The sequence below is a fragment of the Salvia splendens genome, chromosome 20 (assembly GCF_004379255.2).
Source record: "Salvia splendens isolate huo1 chromosome 20, SspV2, whole genome shotgun sequence".
In the NCBI taxonomy this organism is placed as follows: domain Eukaryota; kingdom Viridiplantae; phylum Streptophyta; class Magnoliopsida; order Lamiales; family Lamiaceae; genus Salvia; species Salvia splendens.
This window is the reverse complement of record NC_056051.1, coordinates 1,058,745-1,075,558: the sequence shown is the minus strand read 5'-3', so window position 1 is coordinate 1,075,558 and position 16,814 is coordinate 1,058,745. Positions and strand designations below refer to the sequence as shown.

The 16,814-nt window shown below is 41.3% G+C and overlaps 1 protein-coding gene and 1 non-coding gene across 2 annotated transcripts; one reads left to right on the top strand and one right to left on the bottom strand.

Moving 5' to 3' along the window:
* Positions 1 to 925: 925 nt before the first annotated feature.
* Positions 926 to 16,522, bottom strand: LOC121782709 (E3 ubiquitin-protein ligase ORTHRUS 2-like). The gene is made up of 10 exons (XM_042180657.1): positions 16,082 to 16,522; positions 15,544 to 15,946; positions 4,925 to 5,060; positions 4,420 to 4,518; positions 3,250 to 3,349; positions 3,104 to 3,165; positions 2,923 to 3,025; positions 2,079 to 2,223; positions 1,613 to 1,731; positions 926 to 1,213 (listed from the first exon to the last, which is right to left on the bottom strand). The coding sequence occupies exons 1-10, from the start codon at positions 16,520 to 16,522 to the stop codon at positions 926 to 928; spliced, it is 1,896 nt and encodes a 631-aa protein (XP_042036591.1).
* On the top strand, positions 13,115 to 13,221 carry LOC121783121. Its single transcript, XR_006046536.1, has one exon. It is a non-coding gene; the product is annotated as a small nucleolar RNA R71 (small nucleolar RNA).
* Positions 16,523 to 16,814: the final 292 nt, after the last annotated feature.

Below are 16,814 nucleotides of genomic sequence, written 5' to 3'. Positions count from 1 at the left end.
TGTTTGAGCTTTCTTAATCACCAATTTTGCCTTCGCCCTGTCTTCAGGATTTACATCGACTACTTTTACTTCACTACATGGTGGTGGCTTAATCCATTTCCAACAACATTCTACCGCATAAGATCAAAGGATAATAATAATCAGACTCTGTTCGGTATCATGGAATTAGTTAGGCCTGCGGAATTGGAATTGGAATTGGATCCTTTAATTCCAAACCCAATGATTGATAGTGCAAAATATGTGGAATTGAATTACCATTCCAATTCCTCCCAATCCAACAATTAAAATTCCATATAAAAAGTATATAATTGGAATTTCAAATAGTTATAAAATTGGCACCTTCACATACTACATGCACGCACATTGTGCAAGCGCACACACACTTCATATCAATTATATCATTTTAAAGAACAATCGTTTTGGAATTGACGTGTCCTGAACGGACCCTCGGTGGAAAATGATTGGAATTCTATGGGCTTAAGAGATAAGTTTGTACTAAAAATAGATAAAAGTGAAGGTGACAAAAAGAATGCATAGCGCGAACATAAAAAGGTCTAAGATGGGGATTATACTTTAAATGGATTTAAAATAACTACTTGACTTATTTGCAACTTAAATAATTCATTATAAGCTCATTTATTTTTTATTTTAAATAATTAGGGGTGAGCATAAGCTAACCGGCACTGAGGAACTGGCGAACTGCACAGAACTGATAGGATTTAGTTAGGTTTGTAGGTCAATGAATTTGGTTTTGACTAAACTAGTTTACATTTATTTTTAAAATGTTGCATTATATAAAAAATACCAAAATAGGAAATGACTGTACATTGCAAACTCAAAAAATTATGGTGCTCAAAAAATGTGGTCCATATACAACAATGGCAGCTAGAGCATAAACAGATGAGAGAGAGAGCTTTTCCATATCTCAATTTTCGGATTCTGCCTTGACAGTATTCACTTCTTCATCACCAACATCCACTTTGCTTCTCTTGGAAATGTCAGTGTTCACCTCTTCATCTGAGAGGCTAGGAGAACTACTCTTTCTCTTAAGCCGATTTTCATGCTGGCTTTCTGCTTCTTCATTTGATGGGTCGACTGTGTCGTCCTTCCCATTCCCAGTACTATTTTCCTCCGAGCCCTTGGCATCACCGTTTGCATATGTATCAATTCCAGACTGCAGTTTCTCTATAACCTCCATGATTTCCCGGTTTACCTAAAATACGAGCATTGGACATTTTTTAGTTTATAGACCAACACTCAAGCTTCAAGAAATGGTTACAAGGCTTCGTTCACTACCATGTCTGTGGAACTGGAATTGAAGCTTTCAATTCCAAATCCAATCTTTGGTACCGTAAAATATTTGGAATTGTAATAATTCTACCAATTGCACAATTGGAATTCCAAATAGTTACAAAATTGGACACCTTCACATGCACCACACCCACTACACACACTGCACAGACATGGTGCACACACACTTCATATCAATTATATCATTTTTTACCGAACAAAGGATTTAGAATTGATTTATAATTCAATTGCGTAGAATTCTAATTCTAATTCCGTGTACCAAACGGGCCCTATAGTATTTTAGGGTACATAGGTAGCATACCTGAGGACTGCGAAGGAACTCAGTAATATCAGTTGGGCATGCAGGGCAAGTTAGTACATTTTTCTTCGAGCGAAGCCTTCGCCCATTCTGGCATACCCTCTCTTGTGCAAATGATTGGCCTTGAAATGCATTTTCAAGACAAGACTTGCAAAAGTTATGTGCACAGGGAGTCGTCAAGGGTTGATTCATCACTTTTTTACATATGAGGCAGCAGAACCCTATAACAAACAGAAGAAAATTAAATAAATTGCTGATCTAAACTTCTATATCAACATAGAATTGTTTCCTTATGGGTTACAATAAACAACGGATGAATAACAATGCTATTCAATGGAAATTGTCACCGGGCAAAATAACACCATAAGTGAAACAATCTCGTCTACAAGCACCATAATGACAAAATATTAATAAGCAGAAGTTGGTCACATTGTTTGGATTAAGTGCCACAAACTGTGGAGTATAATACCTTGTAGAAGCTTTTCACTCATTGAAATTGTTTGAGCTTTCCTAATGACCAATTTTGCCTTCGCTCTGTCTTCGGGATTTACATCGACCACCTTTTCTTCACTACGAGGTGGTGGTTTGATCCATTTCCAGCAACATTCTACCGCCTAAGATCAAAATCAAAGGGCAGTGGTTAGATAACTATCAGGCTCCGTTTGGTACATGGAATTGGGGTGTGGAATTGGAGCCTTCAATTTCCAATCCAATGTTTGGTATCACAAAAAATATTTGGATTTGGAATTTGTATTACAATTCCAAATCTCTCAATTCCACAATTTGAATTTCATATTTAGAATAGACAATTGGAATTCCAAGTAGTTATAAATTAGGTACCTTCAATGCATATATCCATAGCACACAAACTATACACACAGACAATGCACACACACTGCACAAAAAATACACAATGCACACACATACAAACTCACACTGCGTGTGTGTGTCCGCAATGTGTGTGTGCACAAATTCTTCAAATTCAGTTTCATATCAAATACTTCATTTTACCAAACTTAGGATTTGGAATTGAATTCTAATTCAATTCTAATTTGGAATTCGATGGACTTAAGCGATGAGTTTATACCCGACTTAGTAAAAACAGTGATGGTGAACAAAAAGAATGAATGCATAGCGTGAAGACAAAAAAGGGTCTATGATGGAAACTATACTTCAGCAAGCCATATAGAGAATCATTTAATAGTTTATTCTATGCATTCTTCACTTTGTCATATGATTCATACACTTTACAAAACATAAAATATTAAGAGATCGATCACCAATGACATCAACATAAAATGACAACTGCTTACGTCATAATCCCATGAAGGACTATCTTTCCTTTCATAAACATCGAGAACCTCTTCAAGCTCCGCAATGACTGGCATACTCCGAGGGCGATCACCATGATCATCGCTGAACAAGTGATGAAAATAATTGAATAAACAGTATACCCAGATTAAATCATAAATAAGACCAGGTGTTAACTAGAACCTTGTCCATGGAGCAGGCTCATTATCACATCTTACGAATAGATATCTACAAACAAGGAACTTCTGAGAGAAAAAGAGGTACAATAATCAGCAAACGCAGAGACAAAATATAAGATGGAAAGTTTGCATCAAGAAAAAATGCCATACTTGTATTCCTGCTTTTCTCCAACACTTTTCTACTCTATAAACCCCATCGTACCGGTAACCTTTCTCCGGGGCATAAGGAGAACGCTTGTCCTTTTCTGATCTGTTCAATTAAAAAATATGAGGGGCTATTCATTATACTGAGTTTGCATGGATAAATTATATAGTTCGCGCACAAAAAACTTTGTCAAAAATACTTTTGTGCTCACATTGATGTTTAAGTGGATTACAACTATATGGTGTTTCGAAAACTAACATAGTATGGCCATGAACTATATCAATCATATCGGTAACTCAAAACTTAAGTTTTTATTGATTTTGAGCTACGAAAGGGCAGTTGCCAATGTCAATGGGTGACTACATGCTTTACACATCCACAAACCACAGAAAATGTTATTGGGGACTCAAATGGTACTATGCTAATATAATATAAATAAATAAACAAAGACTAAGCATGAAGTGTTCTTCACTTTAAATATTTCTAACCATGTTTACAAACTTGGACTGATTAGGGTATCAATTAAAACAACAGAAATACAGAATCATCTAGCAAGCTGATCAAACAAGATTTTAGCAAGCATTCAAAATGGAAGCAAGACCAAGAATGATCAGTAAATACTCCATAAGTACATTTCTCGATGTTTCATCAAAGACATCAAGGCATACAAAACAATTTTATATTTAACATATGTATCGATTAGTACGGCTTTGTACATTAGTATTTTTTGAATAAATAGCTAAAAAGTTGAAATTTGAGCTTTAAAGTCAATATACAAATATAAGGTAGGGATGTATTTGATTTGATATAGAAAACTACTACTAATATATGAGAAACATAATTTCTCTAGGAAGGTGTAATAAAAGTTTGTTTCTTAAAATTTGTCGACTTTGGCACGTACAGTTATTTCCTTATTTGCCAAAACTTAAAGATTCTCTACTCTAAATTGTCATAAAAATTAATTATATACTCCACTTTGGAGTAAATAGTTGTTCTTTATAGGTATAAAATCTTAGGGTTGCATATAGTAATTTTATAGAGAATCGATTTGGAACTTCACTTTAACGAGCGAAAAAAGAGACGTACACAACTCCTATGGGGCTGAGCTGTCTCGTCATAGGCAATAAATGCACATCTAATAAAGGTGTAGAAAGCTGAAAGCATAAAACTATCACCTGATAACACGAACCGGATAACCTTTCAAGCAACTAACTCTCAAAGCCTGATTGCTGTCTGTAAACTCCTGATCAAATGAATGCTCCTTGTTCGTGCGTCTATTTCCAGTTAACTGTTTCCCACCACTGCAATAGAAAGAAAGCCCAAAAAAATAAGAAAGATTAGTAATGAAGATTAGGCAGTTAGTGGTGGAAATCAACGTAAAACAATAAGGAAATGATAATAAAATATAGTAACAAGTAACGTAAATGAAAAACGGTAGATTAGTGAACTTTCTTATCCATAAAATGTTATGGGCGTACAAAGGAAACATGGCATATTTCATCAAATATAAGATGGGAACACCATCCATTTTCCATATTACACTCTTGACAAACATAAGATATATAGTTGCAAATGTGAATAACCTTCCAAATGTGAACATAAACATAAGATAAAAACAGAGAGCACGGCACAAAAACAGAAAACAGTTGAAATATCGAGATAGTTGCAAATGCAAATAACCTTCCAGTGTAGATAAACCATTCACCATGGTCTTCATCGTCCTCATAGCCTCCGGAAATGACAACTGATTGTGAGCCATAATGTGCCTTCCCACTAATGCCAGCTATAGGAGGATAGTGCACACCCCACTGCCTGACTTCTGGTGTGGATAATACTGGTTTGTAAAACAAATCAATTTCGCACGCAAGTTCAATTTAATTACCCAAATATTATCACTAACTGCAAGAATACAGCTTCGTGTGTAGTATTTTAGGTGTCGATCCACAGGGAAGGGAATGATTATTAAAACTCAACGCTAAACAAAGCATAAAAAGGTTCGATTTTTGGTTTTGATGATTAATGACACTAAGTTAACAAACTAACTACGCAAGGATTTTAAACACGAGAAAAACAGGTCACTCCAAGTTGCTCCTTAGACTCGAATCATTCTACACATTTATCACACACAAATTTGGGATTAACTTATCAACCTAATCGCGTGCACTGAACATGTCTACGACGTATAGTTCACAGTCAGCTGAACACTTGTTCCATGAACCAACTTTCAACGACATTTAATTCCTGCAGATGCGCGGGAACGAACGTCGTCTACTATAATCACTTACCTAATCCACTATCAATTTATCCCCTGAACAGTTCTAATTTGATAGCAAACAATTGATTAATCCATCCATGTCTATGTTAAAGAGACAATAAACAAGGATTAGATATCTATCACAAAAGATGCCTCTAAAGTAATAGAATTACGCATTAAACACAATCAATGATATCAAACATGAGTTCAAAAGTGTAGAAGCATTCTAACGAGTCTAATTCACAACTTGGAGCAACAAATGAGCCTAGCCTTGATACATGATAAATTCAATGATTAAAACCGTAGAAGGCATGCTCTTTCGGAGTAGAATTGGATGGCGGAGTCGGATCGTCGGAGTGTCGGGTAGATTTTCCTCCTTCTCTTCTCTTCTTCCTTCTTCTCCGTTCTGTCCCCCCTTCTCTGTAAATTCCTTTCTATTTTTATTTCCCCAGCAAAACTGCCGAGAAAACTGCTGAAATGCAGTTGAACCACCAAACGCCCGACCGGGCGAAATTAGAAGGGATAATCGCCCGACCGGGCGAAAGGCTTCTGGAGGTATCGTGGGGAAACGCCCGACCGGGCATTTTGTGTCGTCAATAATCGCCCGACCGGGCGAACTTTCTGGAATCCTCATGCGTAACGCCCGACCGGGCGAACTTAGAAGGACCAATCGCCCGACCGGGCGATATGCTTCTGCATGGCTTCGCGGGAGACGCCCGACCGGGCGTTTAGTTGAAATCAGAACGCCCGACCGGGCGAACTTTCTGGACTCCGCATGCACAAAATGGAAACGCCCGATCGGGCGTTTAGCAACATCAAAACGCCCGACCGGGCGAACTCTCTGGAATCTCAGCTATGCATTTCCGACGAACTTCCAGCTTCTAACACCCGAAACTACACTCAAAGCACGACTTGGTGAGTTATAATTAACATGAAATCCGGGGTAAAGAATAGGAAATAAGCTTCGCATCAAATACCCCCAAACTTAAGCTCTTGCTCGCCCCGAGCAAGGTACATTTTTTAGCACAAAAACTCAACGCAAGTCTACCCCGCAGAGAAATTTTCATCACAAAGAATCATGTAGGGACGTGAGTGACAAAATCTAAACCCCCAACATTTCCAATCGAGATTTCCCACTCTCAAGAACAATCACTCATCCCCCTAGAACGTCAAGTTAAGGTGCACTTCAAAATAAGTCCAAGCATGCGATCAAACAACTCAAACCATCATCATTGACTCATTAAGCAATACTAACCACATAGACTCACAGATTTCAAATCGAACCTCTTTAACTCTACCAAGTTCTTTACACAACATCCACAAGCATCAACGATAAGGTCCAAGGTCTTATTTCAAGGTTGTAATGGGGCTAGGGACGAGGTAGGATAAGTATGGATAGTGAGCTCAAAGGCTACACATTTGAGTGCCAAAATCTTCCCTCCTACAACATCCTTCCAAAGATCGAACAACACAAAATTACAACCAAACCCACACTCCCCCAAACTTGAGATCTATTCCAGACGAGATTACACAAACAAACAAAGAAGCTCTATCTTTATTTCATCAACTTATTTTTTTTTTTTTTTTTTTTTTTTTTTTTTTTTTTGTAAAGACCTCGACTTTTGTGAATTTGGAGGTCGTCTTTTTCTTTTTCTTGTTTTTTTTTTTTTCTCTTAGAACTTCATTCTTTTCACCTTCTATCAAGTCTAGAAATGTCTACACTTTTGCAATACACCACCCAACACTCAACATTCAACCACCAAGCTCAAACTAGTATTTAGCACCCAAACAGTAGCAAGGTCTTTCGATGAGGCTAAAATTAGGCTTATTTCAGTGGCTAAGTGTTTGGCTAAGTGTTTACACAAATAATAGGAAATTAAGCTCAAAGTGGCTTCTAGGGGATCATGTGTAGGACTAGGCATGTGATCATTTGGCCATGGAGTTCATCCTAGTGCCTTGTCCTCCCATATCGTTAACACAAACGAACGCAAGCACTTCACTCGATAAAACAAATCAATCCAAAATAATTTCCACAAGTCATGCGATTTTCATACTCTCCTCAACTTAAGAAATCGGATGTAATCACAACATGCTTTTTCAAATAGATTCATGCACCCATTCCATTCATCCTAAGCTTCAAAGATGAAGTAAAATCAAGTAAGATTTCCTAACCAGAAAGCCGAAGATAAAGCATGCACCCGTCAACTACATAGATTCAAAACATCTTTATCACGCAAAACACCCAAAAAACATACATCACAAATCAATCATAACCCCCCAAACTTGAATGCATCATTGTCCTCAATGCATGCAAAGAAGACAAATAAAGTAAAGGGAAAGGAAACTCCCCCAAACTTGGCATGACGTCCATAGTGCATTCGGGTGGGAGGGTGGGTGTAAAAATCCTTTGCAGGTGTGCTTCCTCCTAAGCTCCAATCCTAACTCCCAATTGCTCCTACAAAAAAAACAAAAACTACAAAAAGAACACTCAATTCAAAATAAATGTTGGAGGAAAGAATTGAGCAAACAAAACCTCCAACATATGAAACCAAAAGATAAAAGAAAGATAAAAACTTGGGTTGCCTCCCAATCAGCGCCTTTGTTTATAGTCGTTGGCTCGACCTTCTTCATCTTTGGTCTACACTTTCGGATTCTCTAGTGTGACCACCTCTTCTGTCTCCGTGCCACTTTCAACTCCAACATAGGCCTTCAAGCGTTGGCCATTCACCTTCCAAATGCTACCATTCTTCTGATCCCGAACATCCACAGCACCATAGGGGTATACCTTGTGCACCACATAGGGACCCCACCATCTTGACTTGAGCTTGCCCGGAAACAGTCTAAGCCGAGAGTTGTACAAAAGGACCAGTTGTCCCTCATGGAATTGACGAGGCTTAATGGCTGCATCATGTACCCTCTTAGCACGCTCTTTGTAGAGATCAACGCTCTCATATGCATGAAGCCTAAACTCATCCATCTCATTCATATCGCACATCCTCTTCTCGGCTGCAGCATCATAATCCAAATTAAGCTTTTGCAAAGCCCAAAAAGCTTTATGCTCAAGCTCTACCGGCAAATGGCAAGCCTTCCCAAATACCAATTTGTATGGTGAAGTTCCAATCGGGGTCTTATACGCCGTTCGATAGGCCCACAGAGCATCATCTAGCTTTTGAGCCCAATCCTTCCGAGACGGCCTTACAACTTTCTCAAGCACCCGCTTTATCTCACGATTGGAGACTTCAACTTGACCACTTGTTTGGGGATGATAAGGGGTAGCAACCTTGTGTTGGACACCATACTTTCCTAGGAGGTTTTCAAACAATTTGTTGCAAAAATGAGTTCCTCCATCACTGATAATGGCTCGTGGTGTCCCAAAGCGGTTAAAGATGTGATTCTTGATAAATTTCAACACCACTTTGGCATCATTGGTTGCCGAGGCCACTGCCTCTACCCACTTAGATACGTAGTCGACAGCAACGAGAATGTATTGCTGCCCATTAGACTTGGGAAACGGTCCCATGAAGTCTATTCCCCAAACATCGAAAAGTTCTACCTCGTGAATATTATTCATCGGCATTTCATTTCTCCACGAGATATTGCCGGCTCTTTGGCAACTGTCACATCGTTCTACATAGGCTTTTGCATCCTTGAAGATCGATGGCCAAAAGAATCCGGACTGAAGCACTTTAAAAGCAGTTCGTCGTGCTCCAAAGTGGCCGCCATACAACGAATCATGGCATGCAGACAAAATCTGAAGGTGCTCATGCTCTCCAACGCACCTTCGAATCACTCCATCACTACAAATCCGGAAGAGAAACGGATCTTCCCAAACATATGTGCGAGTGTCACTCAAAAACTTCTTCTTTTGGTTAGATGACAACCCTTCTGGTATAATGCCCGTGACAAGGTAGTTTGCCAAATTGGCAAACCACGGCACATATGTTTCCCGAGCCTCCACTTGCAACACTTGCTCGTCGGGAAATTTCTCATTTATCCTTTTCTTTCTTTCATCTTCCGTCTCTTCCAATCCCTCTAATCTAGACAGATGATCGGCTACCAAATTCTCGGTCCCCTTTTTGTCTTTGATTTCCACATCAAACTCTTGTAGTAAAAGGATCCACCTCACCAACCGAGGCTTTGCATCTTTCTTGTTCATCAAGTACTTGATAGCCGAATGATCCGTAAACACTACCACCTTCGTGCCAAGTAAGTAAGCACGAAACTTCTCAAAAGCATACACTACTGCTAGCATTTCCTTCTCTGTCGTGGTGTAATTCAGTTGAGCTTCGTTGAGTACTTTGCTAGCATAGTAGACAGCGTGTAGAACCTTGTCTCTCCTTTGGCCTAGAACGGCCCCCACAGCATAGTCCGAAGCATCACACATCAGCTCAAACGGCTTTGACCAGTCGGGTGTGATAATAATAGGAGCTTCGACTAGCTTTTTCTTCAGCAATTCAAATGCCTCAAGGCATTTCCCATCAAAGACGAACTTGGCATCCTTTTCAAGCAAGTTGCAAAGTGGCTTTGCAATCTTTGAAAAATCCTTTATAAAACGTCGGTAGAATCCCGCGTGTCCAAGGAAACTACGGATGCCCTTCACATTCGTTGGGGGAGGTAACTTTGAGATCACATCAATCTTCGCCTTATCCATCTCCAACCCCAACTCTGACACCTTGTGTCCCAACACTATGCCTTCCTTGACCATGAACTGACACTTTTCCCAATTGAGCACGAGATTTGATTCTTCACATCTTTGTAGGACCCGTCTCAAGTTTTCTAAGCAAAAGTCAAATGAGGATCCAAAGACGGAGAAATCATCCATGAAGATCTCCATGATGTCTTCATTCATATCAGAAAAAATTGCCATCATGCAACGTTGGAATGTAGCCGGTGCATTACACAAACCAAAAGGCATCCGACGGAAGGCATAAGTTCCAATAGGACATGTGAATGTCGTCTTTTCTTGATCTTCCGGGGCAATTGCAATCTGATTGTACCCCGAATATCCATCTAGAAAGCAATAATGGAAATAACCCGCAATCCTATCGAGCAACTGATCCAGAAATGGCAACGGGAAGTGATCTTTTCTCGTCGCCGTATTCAACTTTCTATAATCCATGCAAACTCTCCATGAGTTCACCAATCGAGTTGCCAAAACCTCATTCTTCTCATTGACGGTCACGGTTATTCCCCCTTTCTTTGGTACACATTGTACCGGGCTAACCCACTCACTATCGGAAATGGGATAGATCATCCCATATTTCAGCAATTTCTTCACTTCTTTTTCAACCACTTCCTGCATAAGTGGGTTCAACCTCCTTTGTCTCTCTCTTACCGGCTTAGCTCCATCTTCCATCAAGATTTTATGCATGCATATTGCGGGGCTAATTCCTTTGATGTCGGCAATGGACCAACCTAGAGCTTTCTTGTGTGACTTCAGTAGCTCTATCAACTTCAACTCCTCTTCATCATTCAACATCGCCGATATCACAACCGGTAAAGATTCATCCTCACCAAGGAATGCGTATTTCAGATTTGTCGGGAGTGGCTTCAATTCTAGCTTTGGTGGTACTTCAATTGAGGGCTGCACATCCGCCACGAAAGTATCCACCACACATTCATTCTCTAGACTTGGTTGATCAATTTGAGCATCCTCACTTTCATCAAAATCAAAATCAACTTTAATTGTCGAACCAAAGTCTCTTTCCAAGCTCCCCTTATCATAAACGCTTCCTTCTATACTTGCCGAGCAACGCATCTTGTCAAAGATACACTTGTCGAGGACATCAACTCTAAAGCACGCTTTTGCATCACTAGGATGCTTCATCGCTTTCTCCACATTAATGGTCACTTGCTCACCATTAATTCTAAACGTGACCGAGTTGTCCTTTGCTCCTAGCAACACGTCCCCTGTGGCAAGAAACGGTCTGCCAAACAGAATTGGCACCTCTTTGTCCTCGGGCATATCCAATACTATGAAATCAACGGGGATGACGAACTTGTCTACCTTGACCAAGACATCCTCTACTATTCCAGTGGGCTTCACAATGGAATGATCAGCCAGTTGTAGGGCAATGTCGATGGGCTCCATTCTGTTCTCCAGTCCAATGGCACGTGCTGTTTTCAATGCCATCAGTGAGATCCCCGATCCTTGATCCAATAGACATTTGGTGAAAATTGTGTTGCCTATCTCACAAGGAATCACACAACTTCCCGGATCCCTCTTCTTCATGGGCATCATTCCCGAAATCAATTGTGAGCAATTCATGCTCAATGCCACTATTCCCTCGTCTTGAAGTTTCTCCTTGTTTGCCATCATGTCCTTAAAGAACTTGGAGAACTTGGGGAAATTAGTGAAGAGGTCCACCAACGATACATCCACATTCACTTTTCGAATCACGTTCATCATCCACTCGAAGCTTTTCTCCTTTGGAGCTCTCTTCTTCCTCTTCGGTGGATATGGTGGAGGAGGAATGTGATCAGGGAAGTTGAACTTGCTTTTCGGGTCTAATGCCGGACTTGTCATCAGCTGTCCATTTGATCCCATCTCTACTTTCTGCTTTCCCTTCTTTTCTGCCAAAAACTTCTCACTTAACTCGGCTTCTACACCATTTTCCTTGCTGCCGGATGCAGCCTGTTCTTGACCATGTTGGGCACCCTGCACCAACGCGGGACTTCCCTTACATGCCTCGTCCGCCCCTGCGTGCGAGGAATGCAAGCCTAACATCTCATCCGCCCCTGCGTGTGAGATGCCGGAAGTACCTTGGCCGTCCATTGATGGTGTCGAATCCAACTCACGACCACTTCTCAAGACCACTGCCTTACACTGTTCATTGCCTCTCGGATTAGGTACGGTATTGCTCGGGATGGTGTTAGGAATCCTCGTGTGTGATGCCGTGGCAAGCTGCCCTATCTGCGTCTCAAGATTCCTCATTGTCGCATCCATCTGCCCAAACTTTTCCACCGTCCTTTCCTTGAAAATTTCGTTCTCCTTTTGACTCTTAGTCATGAAAGAGAGAATCTGCCCCAACTGATCCTCGACGGTTGGCTTCTTCTCATAACCCGGCGGTTGAGTGTTGTTCCTCCATTGATTTCCCGAGTTGTTGCTAGGACCAGCCTGATTCCATCCCGTTTGTTGAGGTCTCCAATTTTGCTGATTGTTGAATTGGTTGCCTTGATTGAACCCTTGGCGATTGTTGCCAATATAGTTCACATCTTCCACAGGTGGTCCTTGAAGACTTGGGCACTGATCAGTATGATGCCCGCCTTGGCACAACCCACATCTCATCACCGTCACAGCTTGGGGTTGAGGAGTCAGTTGAAGAGATTTAACTGCCTTTGTCATCGACGACATTTGAGTGCTAATGTCCGCCAGTTGAGCCTCAATTGCGGTCACTCTTTCCGCATCCTTGGTAGCACCAAATGTATCTCCCGCTCTATCAGCCCCTCGCCTTGGATTGTGCCAATTCCGTTGATTGTTGGCCAGCCTTTGAAACAAAGCCCTCACCTCATCGTGAGTTAGATCATCTAGGTTCCCATTCGAACCTGCAGTCACCAATCCCGTGCCTTCACTGTTGAGTCCCTTGTAGAATTTCAAAAGGTCATGCCCCGGAGCTAGTCCGTGACTTGGGCATTTCCTTATCAATTCCGTGAATCTCTTCCATGCTTCCGCGAAGGACTCGTCATACTTTTGTCGGAAAGAGGTGATCTCCTCTCTCAACTTCTCAATCTTCATAGGAGAATTGTATTCCAAGAGGAACAACGTCTTCAACTCTTGGAACGTTGCTATGTTGTAGCCCGGGATAGAGTCATACCAAGCTCTTGCTTTCTCCCTCAGAGAGAATGGGAATAAGACCCTCTTGATTAGATTGTGTTCCACATTCGGGGGTCTGTGAGAGTTCGTCAACTCGTAGAAGGCATTGAGGTGGCTCACCGGGTCCTCATCATCCCGTCCATGGAAAAGATTCCCCCCATTCACCAAACTAATATAGTGAGGTGGAATGTTGATGTTGTTGTTCGCATAAGCAAACTCTCCGGGGTACTCAATTCCCGATCTCAGTGTATCGCCAAACCTCACAACAGGTGGTGGTATCTCATTGTTATCTGCCATCTCACTTTCTGATTCTGAATCTCTTTCTGTACTCGGCTCGCTGAACAAGTTGCCTCTGATTGGACTCGGATAGTCCGGGAAGATTTCAGTAGGCGATCCTCTAACTCTTCTTCTTTGATAACAGAGCAACCCAAACGGTGGTGTACCCTGTGATCGCGTGTGCATTCACTTTTTTTATTTTTATTTTTTTTATTTTACCTACACAACAGAAAATACACCAAGCACAAGCATAAAATATTTCCTAATTACCGAAAGCGAGACCTCTCGACAACTTCGGGGTAAGTCCTATAAAACGTGTGTGCTAGTGTGCGAACAAAACTACCTAAAACTAAACTAAGAGTTAGCTAAATATTACCTAAAATAATACACTCCTTCGTCTTCAAGTCCGGACGTGGTAGATGGCTATCACACCGTAGAACACGAACAAGGTACCTAAAAAACTCAAAAAGAAAAATCAAACAAAATAAAAACAAACAAAAACTATAAGCTAAATAATCGATTGCCTTCCCCGGCAACGGCGCCAAAACTTGGTGTGGATAATACTGGTTTGTAAAACAAATCAATTTCGCACGCAAGTTCAATTTAATTACCCAAATATTATCACTAACTGCAAGAATACAGCTTCGTGTGTAGTATTTTAGGTGTCGATCCACAGGGAAGGGAATGATTATTAAAACTCAACGCTAAACAAAGCATAAAAAGGTTCGATTTTTGGTTTTGATGATTAATGACACTAAGTTAACAAACTAACTACGCAAGGATTTTAAACACGAGAAAAACAGGTCACTCCAAGTTGCTCCTTAGACTCGAATCATTCTACACATTTATCACACACAAATTTGGGATTAACTTATCAACCTAATCGCGTGCACTGAACATGTCTACGACGTATAGTTCACAGTCAGCTGAACACTTGTTCCATGAACCAACTTTCAACGACATTTAATTCCTGCAGATGCGCGGGAACGAACGTCGTCTACTATAATCACTTACCTAATCCACTATCAATTTATCCCCTGAACAGTTCTAATTTGATAGCAAACAATTGATTAATCCATCCATGTCTATGTTAAAGAGACAATAAACAAGGATTAGATATCTATCACAAAAGATGCCTCTAAAGTAATAGAATTACGCATTAAACACAATCAATGATATCAAACATGAGTTCAAAAGTGTAGAAGCATTCTAACGAGTCTAATTCACAACTTGGAGCAACAAATGAGCCTAGCCTTGATACATGATAAATTCAATGATTAAAACCGTAGAAGGCATGCTCTTTCGGAGTAGAATTGGATGGCGGAGTCGGATCGTCGGAGTGTCGGGTAGATTTTCCTCCTTCTCTTCTCTTCTTCCTTCTTCTCCGTTCTGTCCCCCCTTCTCTGTAAATTCCTTTCTATTTTTATTTCCCCAGCAAAACTGCCGAGAAAACTGCTGAAATGCAGTTGAACCACCAAACGCCCGACCGGGCGAAATTAGAAGGGATAATCGCCCGACCGGGCGAAAGGCTTCTGGAGGTATCGTGGGGAAACGCCCGACCGGGCATTTTGTGTCGTCAATAATCGCCCGACCGGGCGAACTTTCTGGAATCCTCATGCGTAACGCCCGACCGGGCGAACTTAGAAGGACCAATCGCCCGACCGGGCGATATGCTTCTGCATGGCTTCGCGGGAGACGCCCGACCGGGCGTTTAGTTGAAATCAGAACGCCCGACCGGGCGAACTTTCTGGACTCCGCATGCACAAAATGGAAACGCCCGATCGGGCGTTTAGCAACATCAAAACGCCCGACCGGGCGAACTCTCTGGAATCTCAGCTATGCATTTCCGACGAACTTCCAGCTTCTAACACCCGAAACTACACTCAAAGCACGACTTGGTGAGTTATAATTAACATGAAATCCGGGGTAAAGAATAGGAAATAAGCTTCGCATCAACTTCCATACGCATTTTCCACGTTTCCCCAACTAAAACCCCAAGATTCCTCTCAGGATCATTTTCTGCCGGAATAGGTCCAAAGTGGTCTTTCGGAAGAGTCACAAAAATCCTCCCACTTGCAGCATTGGCCATTCCAGCTCTCTGCGCCCTTTCAGTAGTGAATGCCGCATCAGGACGGTCTTGGTCATGTACATAGCAATAAACAGTTTGGGGGGCAACAGAACCAGAGGTGATTGTTCTCATCAGCTTCGCCATTCTCATAGCAGCCACAAGTGCAGAGTTGATGTGCGGCCTGCTGGCCATTTTGTCAGGCAAGATGCTACGACACTTTACACAGGTACGCTTTCCCTGCTTGATCCACTTCTCAAAGCATTTCAAGCAAAAATTGTGCCCACATGGCGTCTGGTTTTCAAACAAAACAATTCAATTAAATTTCAATCTTCAACTAACATAGAATGAATGGAACCCTAGCTTTCTAATCTCAATTGAATTCGATCGAAATGCCTAAATAAGTAAAGAGTAAAGCAAAATCAATACCGTAACAGGCCTCTCCGGAAGCTCCATGCAGTAAGCACACTTCAAAGTCTCGCCCATCACAGCCAGAATATCACACGATTTGTCCTCTTTTTCCTCCGAAATTTCTCCAGCATCGGTTTCGGTGTTCCCGCACAGCAATTGCTGCCTTTTCCTAGCCTTTTCGGCCTCCGACAAGGAATCATCAGCCTCGATCTCACGGATCTTAGCAAAGAGATCCTTGCTATCAACATCTGCAGGCGCGGGAGCTCCGGTGAGGGCGTCGCCGGAACAGTCAGGGCACTCAAACCCTAGGGCGGAAGTTTTAATCTGAGAGAGGCAGGACACGTGCCAAGGCGTGGCGCACGTGGCGCAGCAAAGAGTGGACTCCTCGGAAGGCTTCTCTTTACAGAGCATGCAGATGCCGTCGCTGTCGAGAGGGAGTTGAGAGCTCGTTTGCGCCATTTTGCGGCGATACAATTCAATAGAGTGAGAGAGACAGCTCGGTTTAAATAGGTGAGACAAAGAAGAATTGGGCGGGATTAAAGGAATATTCCACTTTTTAAATTCGAGGTACGTTGAGTTTAGATTCCTATTTGGAGCTTCCTTTACTCTTATTAATTTCAATTGTTTTCAATCAAGTCGAATTAGGGGTATTAAATTTTAGGTTAATCAAAATTTAGGCAATTAGTATACAATTACTTTCTTAAAAAATTCAAAATCAATCAAACATTTGACAATATTACTCAAAATCAAT

Excerpts from the sequence above, each read along its gene's own strand:
- LOC121782709 (XM_042180657.1), bottom strand. The coding sequence starts at position 16,522 with ATGGCGCAAACGAGCTCTCAACTCCCTCTCGACAGCGACGGCATCTGC. Across the intron at positions 3,166-3,249 it reads GGAGAAAAGCAGGAATACAA|AAGTTCCTTGTTTGTAGATA; the intron begins GTATGGCATTTT and ends TTTTTCTCTCAG. Across the intron at positions 2,224-2,922 it reads GTCCTTCATGGGATTATGAC|GCGGTAGAATGTTGCTGGAA; the intron begins GTAAGCAGTTGT and ends TTTTGATCTTAG.